General features: G+C 43.6%; 2 protein-coding genes across 2 annotated transcripts in view; both read right to left on the minus strand.

Moving 5' to 3' along the window:
* The window catches only part of mtss1 (MTSS I-BAR domain containing 1), a 75,408-nt gene extending 67,555 nt beyond the window's left edge, over positions 1 to 7,853 (minus strand). The window contains exon 1 of the mRNA XM_062544639.1: positions 7,015 to 7,853. Within this exon, the coding sequence (XP_062400623.1) occupies positions 7,015 to 7,086 (72 nt within the window). The 5' untranslated portion in view covers positions 7,087 to 7,853. The remainder of the gene's footprint in view (positions 1 to 7,014) is intronic.
* A 1,006-nt stretch (positions 7,854 to 8,859) lies between these two features.
* On the minus strand, positions 8,860 to 15,047 carry osgn1 (oxidative stress induced growth inhibitor 1). Its single transcript, XM_062544638.1, has 6 exons — positions 14,772 to 15,047; positions 13,562 to 13,632; positions 13,318 to 13,454; positions 12,758 to 12,949; positions 12,254 to 12,345; positions 8,860 to 11,742 (listed from the first exon to the last, which is right to left on the minus strand). The coding sequence occupies exons 2-6, from the start codon at positions 13,614 to 13,616 to the stop codon at positions 10,695 to 10,697; spliced, it is 1,524 nt and encodes a 507-aa protein (XP_062400622.1). The 5' UTR covers positions 13,617 to 13,632; positions 14,772 to 15,047; the 3' UTR covers positions 8,860 to 10,694.
* Positions 15,048 to 20,080: the final 5,033 nt, after the last annotated feature.

The raw sequence follows: 20,080 nt of genomic DNA on the forward strand, positions 1-20,080 counted from the left end.
TGATCTGTGTGGATGTTAACAAGATGAGGCAAGCAGAGGTACAAAGGGGGCGATCAGTCGTGGTCCCTCTAGTAGATTTGCTGTTCTTTTGTGGACAGCTTCAGACAAAAAACGTTTGACTTGTTTGTAGGGTTTTTCCCTTCAGAGCCAAAAAAAAAAAACACCCCTGAAACATGCTTCTCCTGAGCTCCAGGAAAAACAGTTTTCCTCTCGTCCACGCAAGAGCAGCCGAATAATAAATCTGAGGCAACTGTTCCAGGAGCTGTCGGTGTTTGCTTGCTCCTCTACACTGTTTTCCTGTGGACAGGAGAAACAGAAACCGGTTTGTTTAAAAAGGCTTGGTTCACGATTTCGGCAAAGTGAAAGTGCATAAGCGCGGGAGATTGATTTCTCATCAAATTGTGGTCATCGAGAATGATTAGAAAAACACAGTCTGAAGACTCTGGCACTGAATCTGACTGGCACTGAAATCATTATGACTGGTGAGGAGTTCTAAGCTCTTGCACCAGTTCTACTTGTCTGCTGTTCTTATAGTAATACATTTAATGGCCCAGGCCAGTTCAAGTAGCTTTTCTCCGAAGCACGTTTAAATGGAAAATATGGCCCCCAGTTATTCTTCAGGGGAATGAAACAAAATGAGTAGAGTTGCAGACAGATAAGGATTATTTTAGTGAGCTGCCATCACTGGATTCGACCTTAAGTGCGATGGCAGCTGTAAACACAAGTCCTCTCTTCAAACAGTTGATGCATGTGTTGTGAACGTCAAGACCTTATTTCAAGGTAGGGGAAAGGGAGACAAACCATACTAACATCCTTTCCTTTGGCTCCTTCTTCCTCTACTTTGAGAGGGGGAGGGGAGGGGAGGGAGTTGGCCTACACATTTGGTCAGTAAATGACAAAAGGCAACTTTGGGGACCCTTGGTAGTTTAGCAATAGCCTGTGAAACATGGGGCCCAGTAGACACATTCCCCAACCTTTAGCCAAATGTCTGCTAGCCAAGCTGATAATGCTCCCGAGTACGAGGGTTAGGTTCCCACCATCAGCCAGCTCAGGCTCCTGCTATGTGCAAATGCCTGCAGTCCTTTGTTATAGAAAGGGATATTGAGTTTCCTGGTGCTCAAGCAGAAATTGCGACCAGAGGCAAGAGTACCTTGCAAAACCTGACCTGGATTATGAGTCAGATAGTATAGGCTAATTGTGTCTCTATGCTCTATGCAAATGAACCCAGGCCTTCCATTTTGCTACTACCTAAAAAAATGGTCACAGAACTTTTTTTTGCTCAAGTAAAATTTTTCTATGACTTAGGAGGGTGTTAAAGTATAATCATCTAGAGGAGCTTGTAAGTGGTAAAAGACGTTGTAGTTTTTTTTAATTGAATTTATATTCATTCCATCCCCAACCAATTTCACACACTTATAACAGCTGTTTTAATCTTGCAATATTTAATTTCACATTTTCAACATTCCCAACATGGCCAACTCCGTCCGTATTTAATAACTGTTTATATTTATAATTGTCCCCCTCCTAGAAATCTGGGTGGGAGAGGAAAGTAAGAGGAACATGAACGAAGGGGTCTTCCGCTCCTCCGTTAGTCTTCCAGGCGTCGGCCCATCGGGGCTGAGAACGTGGGGTCATCTCCAGCCTTGGTGTGGTGTTATCGCAGAGGAAGCCCGTCACTGTGATTTGTACAAAAGGGGTCGGCCTTCCTGTGTCTGGGGAGGTAGTTCTCGGAGACACACCCATCAGAGAGTCTACACATCCATGTTTCTTTCATGCTTTCAGTTGCTTGTCATGTAACCTCCCAACAACCTAACCCCCCCCCCCCCCCCCCCCCCCCCCCCGGCTCCAACAACTCAACCCAACCCCCCACCCTTCCATGCAGTCTCTCTACAGCAGGACGACTCCTGTGAAGTGTCTCCCCTGAGTGTTGCTTTCAACTGCACGAGAGCCTGTGGATCACTCTCTGCTTCCTCGAGCCCAGCGAGAGAGAGGCAGAAAAAAACACACAAGAATCTCCTTCTGTTGCCATGGAGTAGGAGAAGAAAACGAAGGAGGGAGGGGGAAACGGGAAAAAACTGTAACCTGTTGGTCGGCTGTATCAGATGACAAACAACAACAGCATGTGATGCCCACGGCCCACTGATGCCCACTGCCCACTGAAGTGTAGAGTGGCGGTGCATTGAAACCTTGTATGGACTTGTGCCATACATTCTGGGCCGGCCTCCGCTTCACTTGTTGTGATTCTCGACGTTTTGGCCAACATCCCCGGGCCTTTTCATTTCTCTGGAGCAGAGGGACTCAGATATACCCATTCGCTGCGCACCATTTGTTTGATTAATAATTAAGGAGTGCAACAAGACCATGGGGCCTCTTTCATCTCAAAGTATCAGTGGCTAATGATATACCGTAATTTCCCGACTATTAGCCGCGGCTTATACATTGATTTTGCTAAATTTCTTCAGCTATGAGGTTAAAACAGGGGGGCAGTTAATATGGTGTTAATATGGTTTCGTTTATTTTAACTTGCACAAAACACTGTCCTGCGGCTTATACACAATGCGGCTTATATGCGGGAAATTACTGTATAATATGCAGGGATATTACTGGCTGCTAAAGGAGATAAAGACAACCTGGCTTCTCGAATAGAGCACATAGAATAGTTCCAATTTCATGTAAATACATTAACAAATACTGAACGGATAAGAAACAACCAATACAAACAGTTTGCAGAATAAGACAGAAGACACCTTAACTTACGCAGTCTCAGCCCTGTACTCTGACACTGATTCTGAGTCAGAGTGTGTGTTTTTATGGGCAGTGATGACAGTGAGTTTCACTGATTGACATCCATGTGCTTGTCCGCTGAATAGCAAAGCTTATAAAGCATTTAAACCAACACAGTAAAATGCCACGCTTCCATGAGTGGGCCTCGGCCTCTGCGTGTGAGGTAGTGTAGTTCGTGGGCATGACTAAGTCGACACCTGACTGACGATAAACCCTACCCACTTCATCTTGGGCTGGGCGTGCAAGTGTTCTCTTTTATTACACAGGGCTGGGCTCCAGAGCCACTCCCAGAATTCCTGACTCCCACAGAGCCTACTACCTAGGAACCATTACACCATGCTCCAGGCCACAGGGCTTCCACCTCCTTCGCTCCAGTCTACTTGACAAGGCAGCAGCTATTCTAAAACTGAAACATCAGCTCACAACAGGGATGTGCGAGGCCTCATGTCTTTCCAAAAAAAGTGGAGACATATACTCCTCTCAAAACAACAACAACAACAACATGAAACAGGTCAAGTCTATGCCTTTCTTCTTACGTCCAGATTGTGCATGATTCAAGTGGAGGATAGCCTTTATGATCTCAGCATACCTGTCAGTGCCAGGCACAACAACAGTGACTCAGGCCTTAGTCATTTCCATAAACCCTCTCTGCTTTTTCCAGACATTTCCTGTTGCTCATGGCAGTGTAGTTTAGTGTAGTCGTGCTTATGAGGGGGGGCGGGGGGGCAAATTCATGCCCATCATGTGGACTTGGGTTCAAGTCTGACCTGGGTCACTTCCCAATGTCTCACGCTTGCTTTCTGTCCTTCACTGTGCTATCGGATTAAAGGCATACAATAAAAAAACTAGTGCATCTTATACATAACTGAGACTGGGCAAGCTCTGTGAGTGCTGGGAGGTGAGCGAGTGCAAACTGATGCTCTTTGTACAGGGCCACTGGCCCCACAGCACAGAGTACTCACAAACATCCTCCTCAGCCAAAGATGCCAACTGTGTAAGCCTTTGCTTGCTTCCTGTGAAAACACCGGCAATGTTCACAGCAGGTCCAACACAAGAAACACCACACCACAGGTGGAGAGGAAAAAGGCTTCTTTTGCTGAAATGTTGAGAGAACTCGACAAACAGAACACATAATCACACCAGGAATGCAAAGCGAACTTCCTGTGTTGTTAGTATTCCCTGCCATAACCTCTCCGAGAAGCGCTGAAGCCAAAACAACAAGATATCAGCAGATCCCTCGGACAAGGGACTGGCCAACCCCAAGATTGCCTTTCAGAAAAAGCATAACACAACCGGTGCTAATTTAGCACCTGCACACCTGGGAAAACACAAGAGGAGGTTTTTTTTTTATTACAGTGACAATATACAGACTATGTGGAGTGCTGAAGGAAGTTCTCATACACTCCAAAGGAGAGGCAGTCTTGGGTGGAGCTGAAGACCCAGAGCAACCAGAGGGCATCTGTAGGCCGGCCACCAACTGCTGAATCTGAATTCCTTGTGTGTGTGTGTGTGTGTGTGTGTGTGTGTGTGTGTGTGTGTGTGTGTGTGTGTGTGTGTCAGACCTACTTGGTGATTCTGATCTTGATAATACGCAGCGAGGTTACAGTCACACTGGATCAAGTATCTATCCAGTATCTACTGTACTTCAATTAACTCTTGTGGTCAAAAGTGGTTCACTGATTCGATGAACTGATTCACTACACTGATGTAAGAAAGTCAAAATTAAGTTGTGCTGTGTTGCCATGCTGTCACTCTGCACATTATGGCTGCAACAACAGCTGAATAAAAAAAATAGTGTCAGCCAAAATAAACATGATGAGGTGCAGGTGAGTCTGATGCAACATTTCACAGTGCATAAAATGGATAAAATCCAGATACCAAGAAATAAACAGCAGATTTGGGGTTATCTACAGTACATAAAATGTGTATCCTTCAAGAGACCCAGATGAGAGAGATTGATCAATGAACAGGAAGCTTCTGTACCCTGAGGCACATGACTGCAGCCCTTCTGGGCCTTGTCCTCTCTCAATAAGATCACCTTCACAGGGATAGCACAAGACAACATGAAGCCTAGCTTACATACAATGGGAATCAACAGCCATGCAAAACAGGTCAAGCCTCGACAAACCACTGCACTAGCCTATGCACCCATGTCATCTAGCACTGACACAGCAGTGATCAACAAAGCTTTCCAATACCTTCCAGCTTCTAACTTCAATTAGGCTAGTTGCTATAAAAAGGCATACATGTTCTATGTCTTATCATGCCCACCGGGAGACCACTGAAGGAGGGAGCCATAGGCAGCAAAGAACAGAGATCTTCCCACTTGCCTTCATCAAAGAGAGTACTGTAAACATCTGAGACTCAAACGGATGTGTGATAAGCATGAAAACCGACTTCAGAAGAAGATGACGGAAGGTATGGTTGGTTGGGGAGACTCAATGGAATTCTGCCCATTTTACCTCCTTCACCCTTTCAAGGAGGATTTTTTTCAAATTAACCATGGCAATCCATGGGACAGTCCAAACAATGTTGGGTTGCCAGTTGAGTTTGATTAAAAATGAATAGGACCAGATGGCAGGGGGGGGCGATTGTGCCATACGAGCAATTTTTAAGATTAGGCTGTACATACATCCCCTCCTCCCCCATGTTTTGAAATAACATTTGGGCCAATGGCTGCTTCAACATGAAACTTGGAGAGAAACACACAATGCCCAGCACTTCAAACAAACATCCAGCGTCCTACTCTTTCAATAGGTGTTTGGTTCCAATTCCTATGTTTGGGCCATAGCACAGAACATCAGCTTTGATGGTGAGTAGACCTAGTGCATTTTTAGCTTGCTATCCGCCCCCGCTGGGTTCTGAGGTGCACCCTAACCACTCAGCATGACACACTCTGAATACTCAAAAAACTAGGAAGTCCCTTTTCCTGTGAGTCAGACAGGCTGTTGGTTTCCACATGGACACACAAAAGGAGAACTCATGGAGGCACAAAAGGAAAGGCATTACGCCACTGATCCCATTGCCACATTCTATCAAACTGCACTAAAACCTGTTCAAATTTAGCAACAGTTCTCACACACACAGCTTGGTTTATGTCTTGTAATTCGTAACAGGCTCAACTTTGCAACAGTTGGATGTTTATTATTTTACACCAGAGTGGCACATAATTGGCATTTTGCGAGATGGAAAAAATCATGGCCATGTTAAAGTACAGTCAGCAAACCAAACACAGGATTTCTGTAGTAAACCCCCACTATTTCAGAAAGGCAAAAAAAGGAAATCAACATAACCATAAAAGCCCTGGACTGAATCTTCGCTCACTGAAACAGTCTAGATAAACCAGGCGGTGACATAATTGTAGGCCTATATAAATTTCAAACCTCCAAATTAATGAAGGAATCTATCCTTGCTATGCTCACAAAACATATGCACATTGCATAAATTAACTCAAATCCTCCAGTCCCAACCCATCTCCTCAGTTTCCAAAATAATTGCCCAAAATGGCAACTTGGATCTCTTGGCAAGTTGGCTTTACCTGTCCAGCCCTTTATTGCCAAACTGTAAGTGAAACCAATTTATACAAGTATTTGTCGTTACTTTTCTACAGTCATACTCTGAGTGAACGTGAAATGCTTAAATGTTAACCATTTTAAAAGGACTAGACACCTAGAAAAAATAAGACATGATGTGTCATCATGGTGGTGCCCAGCTGCACACTACGTCGACGTTAGACTACATATAAATGGGAACATACTGGGTTCATCAGACATTTTACTAAGGTAGACGTGACAAACAGACATTCATAAATAACCAAGAAAATGAATGTCATGCATTTCAACGCCTATTACACCGCCGATGAAGGGAGAAACATGACAAGCGATAGCGAGCATTCCCTGCAATCATATCGTAACTGGGAGAGATAGGCTTACGTCTGTCTTCATAACATGTCAGTAATAACCAAATTGTGTGAGATCATGCGCATTGTCTGTAAAGAAAACTCATCGTTTGGATCGTCCATGACTTGCAATGTTGCCCACTGCGTAGCTTTGTAGATCCCTGCAAGGACATCAAAGCCCATCTGGCTAACTGTTGCCAACGAGGCTCGTCCTAAGGCTGTGTCATGCGTGTGCTGCTGAACAGCTGGTCTCTGCAATCGAGCTGATGAGACCTACAACTCTAACAACTGTTTCTGCATTATATAGTGCTTCAATCAGTGAAGTTACTCACCTTCATATCGCTCATGATGATCTGAAAGAGCCCCCCAAGAGCGCTGCATTCCTTCTCTATTCCAGCATCCATTTTCCAAGTCCGAAACCACAAAGACTGTTTTTTGAGTTTTGTGGAGTTAGATGTTTTCGTTTAAGTTATAAACTACGAATGCTGTTATGTGAAATATCACGACCGAATGTTGAGCCAAATGTGTAGTTCAGACAAACATAAGATAAGACAGTAGGAGAAAAGTCTCGGCTGAGATAACAACAAAAAAAGGCTCGAGGGAAAACAAAATCAATAGCTACGTATACTATTCTTCAGTTAGCGTAGCTAGCAAGTTCATTGGCTGGCTGGCTGGCTAGCTAGCTAGCTCGCCAACTAACTAATGTTAGAAATAGCTAGCCAACTTAGTTGACCACTGAAAAAAGCATTGCATTCTTTGATGAGGATTGTAGAGACACGCCGTATCGAGTGGAAATTGCCTGTGCATCACAGAAAAATCAACCGGACCTCAAATAAATTGCGTTATCGATGATGAAATCAAAGAAACCCTAAGATATTTGCAACTGTGGACTTAAGTCGCTTGCTAACTAGCTACCTGACAAACGTTAGTCGAGGTAGAAAGATGAGTTAACTTGTCACGTTAGCGAAACAGCCTGTTTTTCCATAGTTCCATTCAATCCATTTGATGGGTGCCAAGTCCGTTGCCTTCGTGTGTCTTGTCGTCCAAACGTATTGGTACGCCTACAGTAAGTAGATGCTGAGATGTCTACAGTTTGAATTGTAATTCTCTCAAGAACGCATATCGTCCTGGCAGTCGTACCGTGCTGCCACTGTGTGTGTGCCGCGCTCCAAATTCCTTGCTTCCCTGTAGCCTACTTGATCAGCGGCCTCATCCCTGGGCGGAGCAAGCACATTTCGGGTGATTCCGTTCTTTTCCGTGATGGAACACCTTGCTACGTGAGTATGAAATAAATAAGACCCTAAGTGAACACTTTACATGAATGAATACCTCATTTAATTTATTTACCAGCCACACTCCGCTTAATGCAACTTTGTTACCAAACTTCATAGCCAATGATTTCACAAGGTGAGGCAGATAGCACAACAACTGATTTTAATATGGGTACTCTCCACTGATAACTTAATTACAGTAGGCTAGCCAAAGGGCACCCTGCATTAAAGACCCTTAACTGGAATCAGAAGTAACTTAGACTGTAGTCCTAACTTACACTGTCAGAGCAAAATAGGATAGCATGCTGTTCTCTACATTATACCTGCCCCCCCCCCCCCCCCTAATGAACATACACTGTACTTCGACTCCCTGTCAGATCAGCTGTCTCATAGCAACTGTAAGAGAATATTCAAGGCACGCACTGACACAGTATTCATCTAGAACTAGCCTAGGCCTACTGTACGTGAACAGAGTCCTCTAGTGGTTGTGCATGTCCCAGTGATTTGGGAGGTCACCTTGCGGAGTAGAACACTGTCCCTTATAATGAGACAAATAAGATGAGCTCATGATTTCATTCTCTTCACAAATGTACCCTCAAATCTGTCATTCATGTATGGCTGTAGACTGATTCATGGTTTTAGGAGTCACCTTTTAATTTATAGGCCTAGAGTAGGTAGGGTATGGAAAAAAGATCATTTCAAGATCAGTCAATGTCCCGACATGTCATAATTCATGTCTATTTACAATGAGGACTCCAGCTTTAAAATATGAAAGCAATCTTCGCAGACGTTGCACTTCTCTGGAGAGAAGCATCATACTGTATGTTTGAAAACTTCAGGGAACTTTGAGTGCACTGCCACCTAGTGTTCATACAAGAAAGGTAACAAAGAGAGCAGAAACCAAAATTGTGTTGTAAAACTTTGTATTTGATAAACAATGGATACAAATAAAATCTGAAAATGAACAATGCATCAATCATGATTTCATAGAGTGTTTACAGATTTGGTTAGCTGCCATTATAAAAGACAAATTAGAGCCATTCTAAAACATTAAGCAAATTTGTCAAACATTTCCCTCTATAAAATATTACACTGAAATTATTCTTACAAGACAGTAGAATATCAAATGAATCCGTCTTAATAGGAAATCAAAGATGCCCCAATTACTTAAACACTGCTTAAATAACAGTAGCAAAAGCCCATGTATCCACTACAAGTAATGCATCCAGGTAATGTCAAAAGTCTCTTTTTATACAGTTGGCCTAAAGAGGAATCAGACAGAGTAATGAAAGCCAAGGCAAATGTGAGTTCCAGTAGTGGTACTTGGGACAGTGACCTAACTGACAGAGTGGTTTCAACAGACCCCAGGAACATCTGTCCAGAGTCTGTCCAGAGTAGTGCAGTCCTGGAAACAGGGATATATATATATTGCATAGAACCGGCAAACTCTCAGGCCTTTGGTTGTAAAAGACATGGTTGCCACAACCATTACCACCTACACGTATATGAAATAATACACGTTTACAAATGATGAAAGTACAAAAATCACCCTGATGTGGTTGCACCGTAGAAAGTTGGATCAGGTTACAAGATCACAAAAATAAAAGGCTGCAACCCAAATGAAGGAGTTAGGTTTCAGGAATGCGGGTGATTAAATTGCATTTTTTAAATGCATTCACTTTGGGATTACCATGGTTGGCTCCTTTGTGACAGTTTGTCGACTTGTTTGGCAGATGGAGAAGATAGAAAGAGCACCAACACTGACTGAAATGACAGCTAAAAGAAGGCTTTCTATAGTCCTTATGCCAATAGAAAAACATTTTTAAAAAACAACCTCTTAAGAAAGGCAAGATAACCCATCTGTAACTTGTGCAACAATACATTTTGTTTCCCAGGCAAAGACAACAATCAATAAGAAGATAAGCAGCATAACACATCTTTTCAGAGATCTTTCTTCAGGGTGCTTTCCTTAGACCATCATAAAAGAAAAGGTTCAAAGAAAGGCAGGAGTAACTATGTCAGTACCAGGAATGATAGTTTCTTTTTTTTTTTGCTTGGCAAACACTCCCTTTGAATTTAAGGATTCTTTACAGGGTATACAGATTCATTTTGGGAAAATGTGCACGCGTACAGCCTACAAAAGATATGAAAAAATAATTCAAATATGTGTCATAATAATATTGAGTAGTGTTTTTACTGCTTTTATCCAGGAAACCGTGAAACCCCAGGAAACAGACAACAAAAAACGAATGACACCGACCTGGCATAAAAAAGGGCCGTACATTATTTGCCATCCTAAACATTAACGAAGTGCATCTGTGTCACAAGAATCTGCAATGCTTACTCTTACAACAAATATAGTTGTCTGAATTCAACCTTTGGACTCCAAAGCCCAGTTGGATTTCTACAAATAAGCTTGATCTATCCCTCTCTATCTCTCTCTCTTTCCTGTGCTTGGAATTGGGGGCACTTTACAGCTTTTATTGCGGCTTTGTAATTCGCCGTCACCCATGACGACCAGACTTTTGGCACGAGACGCTCTCTGAGCTCCAGCTCTTTGTGACCCGAGGGGGTCTCCTCGCTGCACGGTGCAGACCGCACTATGCAAGCCCTGAGATGAGCTACAATATCAGAGCTCTGGGGAAAACCAAGAGCCAAGTGGCCAGGAGGGAAGTTGTGGCTAGCCTATTAGTGTTCAGTACTCCTCCACACCACTAGGGGGTGCTGTGGAGAGCTCCCATCTATGCTACTGTGGCCTCGGCACTCAGCTCTTTCTCTCGCCGCTTGCGTGCCATGTCGCTGGCGATGGCCAATGCACCACCTTTGAGGAAGCGGACAAAGTTCTCCCCCACCAGCGGGCCCATGGCGTACAGTCCCTGCTCTTGGGCAGACTCGTGGGTGAACGGGTCCACGTCCAGTGGGTTGCGCCTGCAGCTGATGGGTTCTTGGCCGTCCAGCCCCAGAGGGCGTCCTTCCTCGGGCAGGAAGGACAGATTGGGGTGGGCGCCGATCAGCACTAAGACCATGGAGACCTGCAGCACAGTCTGCCGCCCCCCCTCTCCCTCCAGGACACATTTGCGGTCGGGTCGGATGGACAGCACCCGGTGCTTGGGGAAGCTGATGTAGCCGGGGTAGGAGCAGCATTGGGAGTCGGGGCTGGAATCGACGGAGGACGTGAGCGGGGTCTCCGACCACCCCGTGCTGGAGAGCACGTCGCCCGGCCGGTGCTGCTGCTGCGTCATCATCTGGTGCACCTTGTGGTACTCGGGGTAGAGCATCTTGGGCAGCTGGTTGAAGATGATCCCCGGGTCGCCCACCGAGCGCCTGAAGGCGTGGTACACCGGTATGCTGAGATGGTGGGTGGCCAGCACGGCGTCCGCTGCCGTCAGCCCCGCGCCGACCACCAGCACCGGGTCTGACGTGTCGTCCAGTCGCCCGTCGGAGATGGCGGCCTCCAGCTCCCAGAAGCTGTGGGACACGAAGGGCAAGCTCTCGCCCTCCACGCCCAGGCGCGCCGGGATGTCGTGGGTGCCCGTTGCCAGCACCACGTTCTCAGCGAACACGGAGAAGTGCTCCTCCTCGATGCCTTCCTCGCTCTCCTCCCCCACAATCGCCCTCTTCTGGACGCCCTGGATCTCCCACACAGAGCTACCCGTCTGCTCCAGATCCACACGCTGCACAGATGTAACCGTACCGCACGCAAAGTTCTGCTCCAGGCCCATCTGGGTGACATAATGCTGGTAATAAGACGCTATCTCGGCCGGCGTGGCTCGATCATTCCTCACATTCCTGGAATATAACAAGGAAGGGGGAGGAGAGAGGAATTACATAAATAGGCCATGTTTGGACAACGCCCCTTTTTTTCTCAAGTACAAAATTCAGACTTACATAACCATACATAGTTTTTCCATAGTTTTTTTTGTCAAATATGAATGAGGCTCATATCAGAATTGAGAAATTTAGGTTCCATGTGACTTCATGCTGTTAATACTGCCACCAAAACAATTTGGCCTGGAGTGCGAACATGGCTGTGAAAAAGCATCAAATCTTTCAAATGTGTGTGATGGTAAACCTGCAGGCCTGGTTGCAGTTGATGAAATTATGTTAAAGAATATTTTTTTTTTTTCTTTTTTGAGGAGTGAACATTATATAAGCCTTTCAGCATATCTAACTTGCCCCGTAAAGTTGAGCTAACTCCAAATCCAAAAAAGAAAATCATTACTGATATGGATATGACCCCGTGATTATGGTGTGACGTCTTTAAGTAACAATAAACTTTGTTGATAGGGTGTGTGCACACCTGCGTTTCTCCCTCATCCAGTCTTTCAACTTCAGCCCAGGTAGCTCCATCCAGTTGGCGAGACTGAGGGTGAGCATAGATCCCTCCATTGCCTGAAACCGAAACAATGGCCTGTAAACGCTGAGTCATAATCAACATGCAAAATCACATCCACATCAGATGACCGTAGCCAAGGCACAACAAACCACACTGTCCCTTCTGTTCTTTCCTCTGCTGTGGATGCAAATACACCTCCAGGCTGACTGACCTCAATGAGCCTGGACAAAGTTATCCCTTATTTCAAATACACTAATGAGGTATGCCACAACTACACAATATACAGTAAGTTTCATATTTAGATCCACTGAGATAAAATGGAAAATGATATATCATTATTTAAGCTTATCTCTATGTGTTTGCATTTGTAATGGAAAAGCGGACGCTGGCTATTTTTCTACTGACCACCACAATGACCTACATTCACATTCAGATTAGGCTGGTCGAGTCCACTACATGGAAACTCACATGCCAGGCGCCTCCAGGCGGGCCTTTGCCGAGAACCAGGTGAGGGGTCGCTCGCTTTGGCTCGTAGCGCCACAGGAGAGGGGATGCGTAGTCCAGTCCGAAGTCACTGTCCGGCAGAAGCAGTGAGTCAAAAAGCACGGCCACCGGGTTGGACGACCGACCTTCCAGCCCCTCACACAGGTACTCCAGATCCTGCACACACACACACAGTGATGATGTGCACAATCTTTTCTGATGGGTAATTCTGTCTCGGCACTCTTCCATTTATACTGGTCAATCATTTTCTTTCAACTGGAGAATGTCAATTATCAATAGGCAACTCCACCATCCAATTAAAACAAACTATTACAAACGGTGTCCTGTGTTACCCTGATAACATCACTCAAAGAGTTGCCATGAGATTCAACACTTATCCTTAGTCTTCTCATACCATACATACAGTACATACTTGACTCGTACTGATATAAACCAGTGTGACCAGATTGTCCAGATATTAATGTGTTTACATGCAAGCAGTTGTATCTTTGGCATTGTGTTTATGAACTCTGAACTGTGTTTACCTGCTCCAACAAAGAGAGATGGGAGTTCTCATCTAGCTTGCTCTGGAGCATGGAATTTGGATGGACACCCTCAGGGGACAGGTAGGGTGTGTAGCCTGATAGTAAGTAGGACAAGCAGATGCCTGATGGGCCATTACCTGTGGAGCCGAGAAATATAGGTGTTAAGGGCACTGTGAAACCAGCATGGAGTTAAACTATTTCATCTAGTCTAAATGTTGACACTCAGGCACATAATATGACTCACCAATAACAACAACTGGAAGAATGGCTCCTGATACATCTTTGTCATACAGATCCATGGCTTTACCTGTTGGTCTGAAAGGAATCAAACTAGTCAGATCAGAAGAATGGGGATCTCAAATCCTTGAAAAGAAACATTATACTGCTATTCACATGGCCATGAAATCAACCTATCAATGTCAGGAGGAGATTACAGTATGGCCCACTATTTCTAACACATGCACAGCAATCACTGAGAAGACGAGAGGTTACCAAACTAAAAAAAAACGATAGGCCTGTAACCCACATAGGCTTCCTTATTCAGAGAGCGAGAAAGGCTGCAGTGGGCTGGCTGAGCGAACACGGACACGGACAGAGGGCTTCAACCAGAGCCCGCCCGCCAAGAGCTGTTACATAAGATAACTATCCAAGTAGAGAGTGAGCGTGACGCTGCAGAAAGTTTAAAGTGACAGCTCTGGGACAGGGGGGCAAGCAGGCTGAAGCAAAAAGCACTTGCCTCATACTGACTGCACGGTAGTAAAAACCACACTATAGGGTTAAAATTACATCACAGCAAGAGAGTGGGAAGTAACGCGTTTTGAGTGTTAAGACGATGACTAAAAATAGAGGCAATAATCCAATACATGTAATAACGGCGAGGAGGTGGAACTAAACTCTTACATAGAGTTTTTAAGAACGCGAACCCCAGTTACATCATCCTACCCGAGGCCATTCATGAAGTCTGCTAACGGGTTACATACAGCACGGTGTGGGCTACTGTCCCTTGCGTCCGATTGCATAGCCAGTGGCGGACAGCATGAAGATTAAAACAGATGGATAGGCTACCTAATTGGATTGCAATTACCAACAGACGGTGGACTATTGAATACTTTGGTTATACGCCTGGTGTGTAACCCAGATCTCAGTCAGCATGCGCTCAAACATCTGATCAGCAGCCAAATTCGTCTTTTGTTGATGCAGCATTGTACGAGGAGAGGAACTAACGTTAGACACGCACGACACGTCAAAATGAAGGAAATGCGCGAATAGCTAACACATCTAACATCAAACCTGACAATAGTCTTACGAGCCCACCTCTGGTCTAATGTAAAGAGAACCTACAAGACAATAAGAGCTATCTTGTTGGTTATATTTACATCAGAGAACCACGAGGACACTAACTCACCCACATTTCGAATATAACCTTGGCTAACGTTAAATGGCTAGATACTCACCAGTTGTTGAAGAATGGTTACGAGTCGCTGGTTTTGATATCGGATTCTTTATTCTCCAACGAGCAATTCCAGGGGTTACCCGACAGCTCGAACAACATCAAAATCTCAACCAGTTTCCTGAGAGTTAAGTTTCTCTTGTCTGAACATCCGACTGACGCGTCCTCCTTGTCTACTGTGTAGCCGGTAGACCAGACTGTCGGGAATCTGCTCTCGGAGTCGGCAGCCTCTTCCACTCAGACGATAAGCGCGAGCAGCATGGAGTGGTTTTATAATACTGCACTGCCTGTGTCGTGACTGACCAATCCTGGACGGGAGGTAATGACGCCATTTAAGCGCAAAAGCCACTGCGTTGTGTTTATTATCGTCTGGTACTTTCATTGGCTAAAAAAGACACAGACTACGCCAAACCAATCAGAAACAAGTGCGCAGTAGGCTACTGCATTATGTCTTTCCCCTCGTTGCTGAATGGTTCATATCACGTTAAAACAGAAATAGAGCAAATGGCTGTAGGCCTAATCTTGGTTAATGTTCATTTTTTTTTTTTTATTAATCTTGCCGTTCGTATTTTTCCACTGGACAAAGAAGTTAAACATCTTCGTTTTTTTAGAGTGTAGCCTTCAAGACTGGAAGTTTCCACACGTTTTTTCACAGATCTCACCTTTTTTCCTTTCCTAGGAACTTCCCTATGGCTATAACCTAATTTAGTGTAATTAACTGTCAATTCATTCTGTTTAATTCTAGGCCCGTCGTGCATTCTTTTCACTATTCATTTGGTTTTAGCCCCTGAAATTTCATGTTTTTTTCTGTATTGACAAGAGTCTATGTAGGCCTATTGTTTGACTACTTTTTATACTTTTTATAACGTTAAGAAAGCCATCATGACATGGCCAAATCTCATAACTGGAACTGTAGGCCTACACATTGGCTGTCTACTTTTCCATAAATTCCAGGGGGGTCTTCCTGCTGATGCATATTTTTCTATGTGAATATTGTTCAATTTGGGCCTCAAATAGCTATGACTTTTTTAGCGCTGATACATTGAATCTGACTTACATTCACTCACTCTTCTGTGTCATTCCAGGTTATCAGAGCATGTGGACCTTGTGGCACAATAAACATTGCTCTCTGCTGATAGTTTTGGTTCTTTCAAGAAGGCTCTAAAGGCATATCTGTTCAACATGCACCTAGTTTATTAAGTGTTTCTTATGCATTATGATTTGTGTATTATAGTATTTAGTTATTTGCATTATCCTATTGAATTGCATTGTTGGTTATTATGTTATTATCACTATTCTTCGTAATGTAGTACCAACCTTTACATTCTTTACTGTTAAATGTAACTATTGTATTGTTGTTATTTGTATTTGTATTTGATCTGGTCAAAAGTGTCTGCTAAATACCATAACCATAACCATGTGGGGACAGCTGGGGCCACAGTTTGACCCACATCGCCTAGTTGTGAGCGTAACATCGACTTCCTTTTGAAGTTCCCGAAAATGAGACATTTTCACCATAGGCCTACAAACACTTGGGGTGATTCAACGTCACGAGTGGTGGGAAGACAGCAGGCCTCATTGTTCAAAAAAACCCTATACATCAGCATTCCTTTTCACTCTTTCCAAGAGCTGAGGGGCGTAGGGTTCAAAGCGACCAAGTAACTATCCCAACACGATAGCCCTCATACGCACACCAAAAAACAAAACAAAGCAGAGCTAAAGTCTCTTTTAACAAGATCAGTGTAGTTGTCATAGGGGTAAAGCAGTTATATAAATATGCTTACACAACTCTGCAGACTTTGCAAAAGTGACTGAATTACACCTGCTAATGGAAGGTGTAAATCACTGATGATTACTTGATTGCTGATTGGCTAGGTTGTGCTTGTGCCGAGTGGTTATACATCTGGTGAAATCGCCTCATAGAAATTCCATGAAATAGACAGGAGTAAGAATAACATAAAGCTTTGTTTGTATAGAACCATTCATACAGAATGCAGCTCAAAGCTTCACATTTGGAGTAGAACTATTGAGACGAGATTTTTTTTTAAAAAAGCTTTACAATTGTTTTACTGCATAGGTGTCATCAGCTTTGCTTGCCTAAAACAACAACTGCACACTGGTTATGGATATGGAATTTAGGATTTAGAATTTAGGCTTGAACATTACTAACAAGTTTTTTTTAAAAAGGTTAAGCCTGCATTAAGCAAATTAGTTACAACAATAATATCAATGCAATAGCAATATCAATAATGAAAATAAACAGAAATCATAATATACAAACCATAACTCTAATCATAATATACAAACCATAACTCTAATCATAATATACAAACCATAACTCTAATAAGTAATTAATCAGGTGTAAATTGAACAGATAAGTCTATGGGCCCGTGATAAGACCCAAAGCTATTGCAGGAATGCAGAACTATAGGCAACTCATTCCACCAATGAGGAATCACAGAGTGAAAGAATCTTGAATTTGACCCCGGAGCATTAATGGCTGACACAGCAGACACTCATCAGAGGACCGCAGTGGGTGATTGGGGATGTAGAGCTGGATAGAAGTAGCAAGAAGCAGATCCACCAGTGTCTTAGAGGCCAGAGCGAGGCTGCTATACAAAGCCAATGGAGAGTAACTAACAGAGGAGTTACGTGTCCTCCTTGGCTGATTAAAGACCAGGTTTGAGGCAGCATTCTGAACTGCAATGGTTTCACTACCCAAGCAGACATGCAGCTGTTAATGAATTGCAGTAGTCCTGCTTGGAAATAACCATGGCCTGTACAAGAGGTTGTGTGGAATCTTGTGCCAGGTAAGGTGTGATCTTCCTAATGTTGTAAAGGGTAAACTGATATGATTTTGCACTTGAGGCTACATGCTCAGAGACGTTTAGCCGGTCATCGATTATGACACTGCTTGTGTGCCAATTTAGTTGGGGTCATTGAAGATGAGCCAAGCTGGATTTGAACCTGTTGGGGAATAGCTGTATTACATGGAAACACCAAAAGCTCCATTTTGGAGAGATTAAGTTGGAGGTGCTGATCTTTTATCCAGACTGAAATATCCTTAAGGCATGCAGAAATACGATCTGAAATAGTCCTCAGGTGGTATAAAGACAGGTAAAGTTGAGTATCATCCACAGTAATAGGCAAATCCATGGCAGCCAATAATGTCACTCAAAGAAGTGGTGTAAATAGAGAAAATACAGTGTCCTAATACTGATCCCTGAGGCACACCTGTGGTGAGGGTCAGACTTTGATCCTTGCCAAGACATGTTGAACGAATGTCCTTTAAGGTATGACTGAAACCAGTGAAAAGCCTTCAGAACTTCCCAGCTCAGGCAATGTAGAGAGAAGAAAGTCATGGTTAACTGTGTCAAAGGCTGCAAATAAATTAAGTAAAATAAGTACTGACGATTGAGCAGAGAACTTAGTTACTCTCAATGCTTCACTCACAGACAGAAGAGCAGTTTCAGTAGAATGGCCGCTCCTGAAATCAGACTGTTTGCAGTCTAGAATCTCAAGAAAGGAAGAAGGGAGACAGGTATGTAGTTCTTCACATCAACTGGATTAAGTTGACTTTTCTTGAACAAAGGCCTGTTTGAATGAAAAAGGAATTATTCCGGAACTGAGTGAAGGATTAATTCAATTCAATTCCAGTCAAATGTCCTAGTCACAGAGTAGTGAAATGCTTTGTTGTCCACTGTCTCCATGGCTGTGCAATGTGTAAATAACTAGACAAAGAACAGAAGGAATGTCTGAAGTGCATGAGGTGTTTCCAACATGCATGCTTGTGCTTGTGCTCCTGCGACAGTCCTAATTTAATATTCGTATATTAGGGATAAAAACCCTTCTGCATTCTCCTGTTGGCCCTCAGGTAGTGGTAATGTTTCTCAGAGCGTAGGGCAGGGAAAAGGCAGATGGGGTGACTGGGATCGCTTTGGTTTAAAAGCGTCAGCCAAATGAAATGTAATGTAATGTAATGTAATGTAATGTAATCTCTGGTGATCCTCTTTACTATCCTATGTATATTTCCTAAGGTTGGGTATAGTGCACTCCTGGTGGTACATTGCTAAAATACTTCAGGCGTCTGAGGAGAAAAAGACGCTGGAGTGCCTTTCTCACCATGAATCAACATGTTTAACATGTAGGAGTAGGTTGTTGTCTAATGCCCTTTTATTTAAACACACCCGAAAATACTTTTCAGGTGGGAGTGACAAAGCTGAAGGTCCTGTTCTGCACAGTTAAGATGCACATTACTGTGGTAAAAGTAATTTTGCTGAAACTGATGGCCACTTGATGGCCCTTTTGAAGGCCTGTGAAAAGCCCATTGCTGTAAACAACATTGACAATGTTTTTAGCTCCTTGGCCATTTGCTGGATTATTCACATGCAAGCTAAGATCCCCTATTTAATGAGACAAATAGGCCTATAAATGTATCCTAACTTTTCAAAGAACACTAACTGAATGTTTTAGAGACCTTTAAGTAGCCAGTGCAATCGGAGGAGAGCTCTTAATGAGTGCACATACTGTAGGTATTCAAATGACGCAAACACCAAATGATGACTGTTAACACTGAAAAGATGCTTTGAATGTTATTCCTTAACTTGGGGTGAGCTGATTCAATAGCTCTGTTTGCTTGAACTAACCATATTTCAGTTAAAAGCAAAAAAAAAAAAAAAAAAAAAAAAAAAAAAAAGAAGTTGGGGGGCGCTGTGGCACAGCAGGCTACAGCGCTCATACCATAAACGGGTCCGAGTGCCCACGGGGACCCAGGTTCAAATCCGGCCTGCGGTCATGTCCCGATCCCACCCCATCTCTCTCTCCCACTTGTTTCCTGTCTACCTCTTCACTATCCTGTAATAATAAAGGCAAAAAGCTCCAAAAATATACTTAAAAAAAAAAAAAAAAAAAAAGCAAAAAAAGTAAGTGCACATGTGCAGGTCATGAATTAAAAAGTACTTGTTTGACAGAGCTCGGGTATTGAGAAGCGTACTGTAAGTGAAGAGGTAGGCCTAATGATCTGCAGGGGCATTAGATTTCTTGTCAACTCTCATCAGACATTAACTGGCTCCCAACTTTTTCTCTTCACTACAGTCAGTGCAGGGACCAATAACAACAAATTCATTGATTTGTTCCCTGCGGCCATCAGTAGCCTAATTGCTTTATGCACATTCCATGCTACGTGCTGGCTAGTTCAAGTTAGTCTACCGGCTCTGGTCTCTTGTCTCTGTAGCACTTTTGAGACAATTTCGTTTGGTGCTATATAAATAAATGACATACCCTACTAGATGCAGTCTGTGCTGTGTGGTTATC

This window comes from Sardina pilchardus, chromosome 9, assembly GCF_963854185.1.
Source record: "Sardina pilchardus chromosome 9, fSarPil1.1, whole genome shotgun sequence".
Classification (NCBI taxonomy): Eukaryota; Metazoa; Chordata; class Actinopteri; order Clupeiformes; family Clupeidae; genus Sardina; species Sardina pilchardus.

Coding starts and splice junctions, on each gene's coding strand:
- osgn1 (XM_062544638.1), bottom strand. CDS start 13,616: ATGGATCTGTATGACAAAGATGTATCAGGAGCCATTCTTCCAGTTGTT. Junction 13,455..13,561: donor TCTTCCAGTTGTTGTTATTG/GTGAGTCATATT, acceptor TCGGCTCCACAG/GTAATGGCCCATCAGGCATC. Junction 12,346..12,757: donor CGCCTGGAGGCGCCTGGCAT/GTGAGTTTCCAT, acceptor TTTCGGTTTCAG/GCAATGGAGGGATCTATGCT.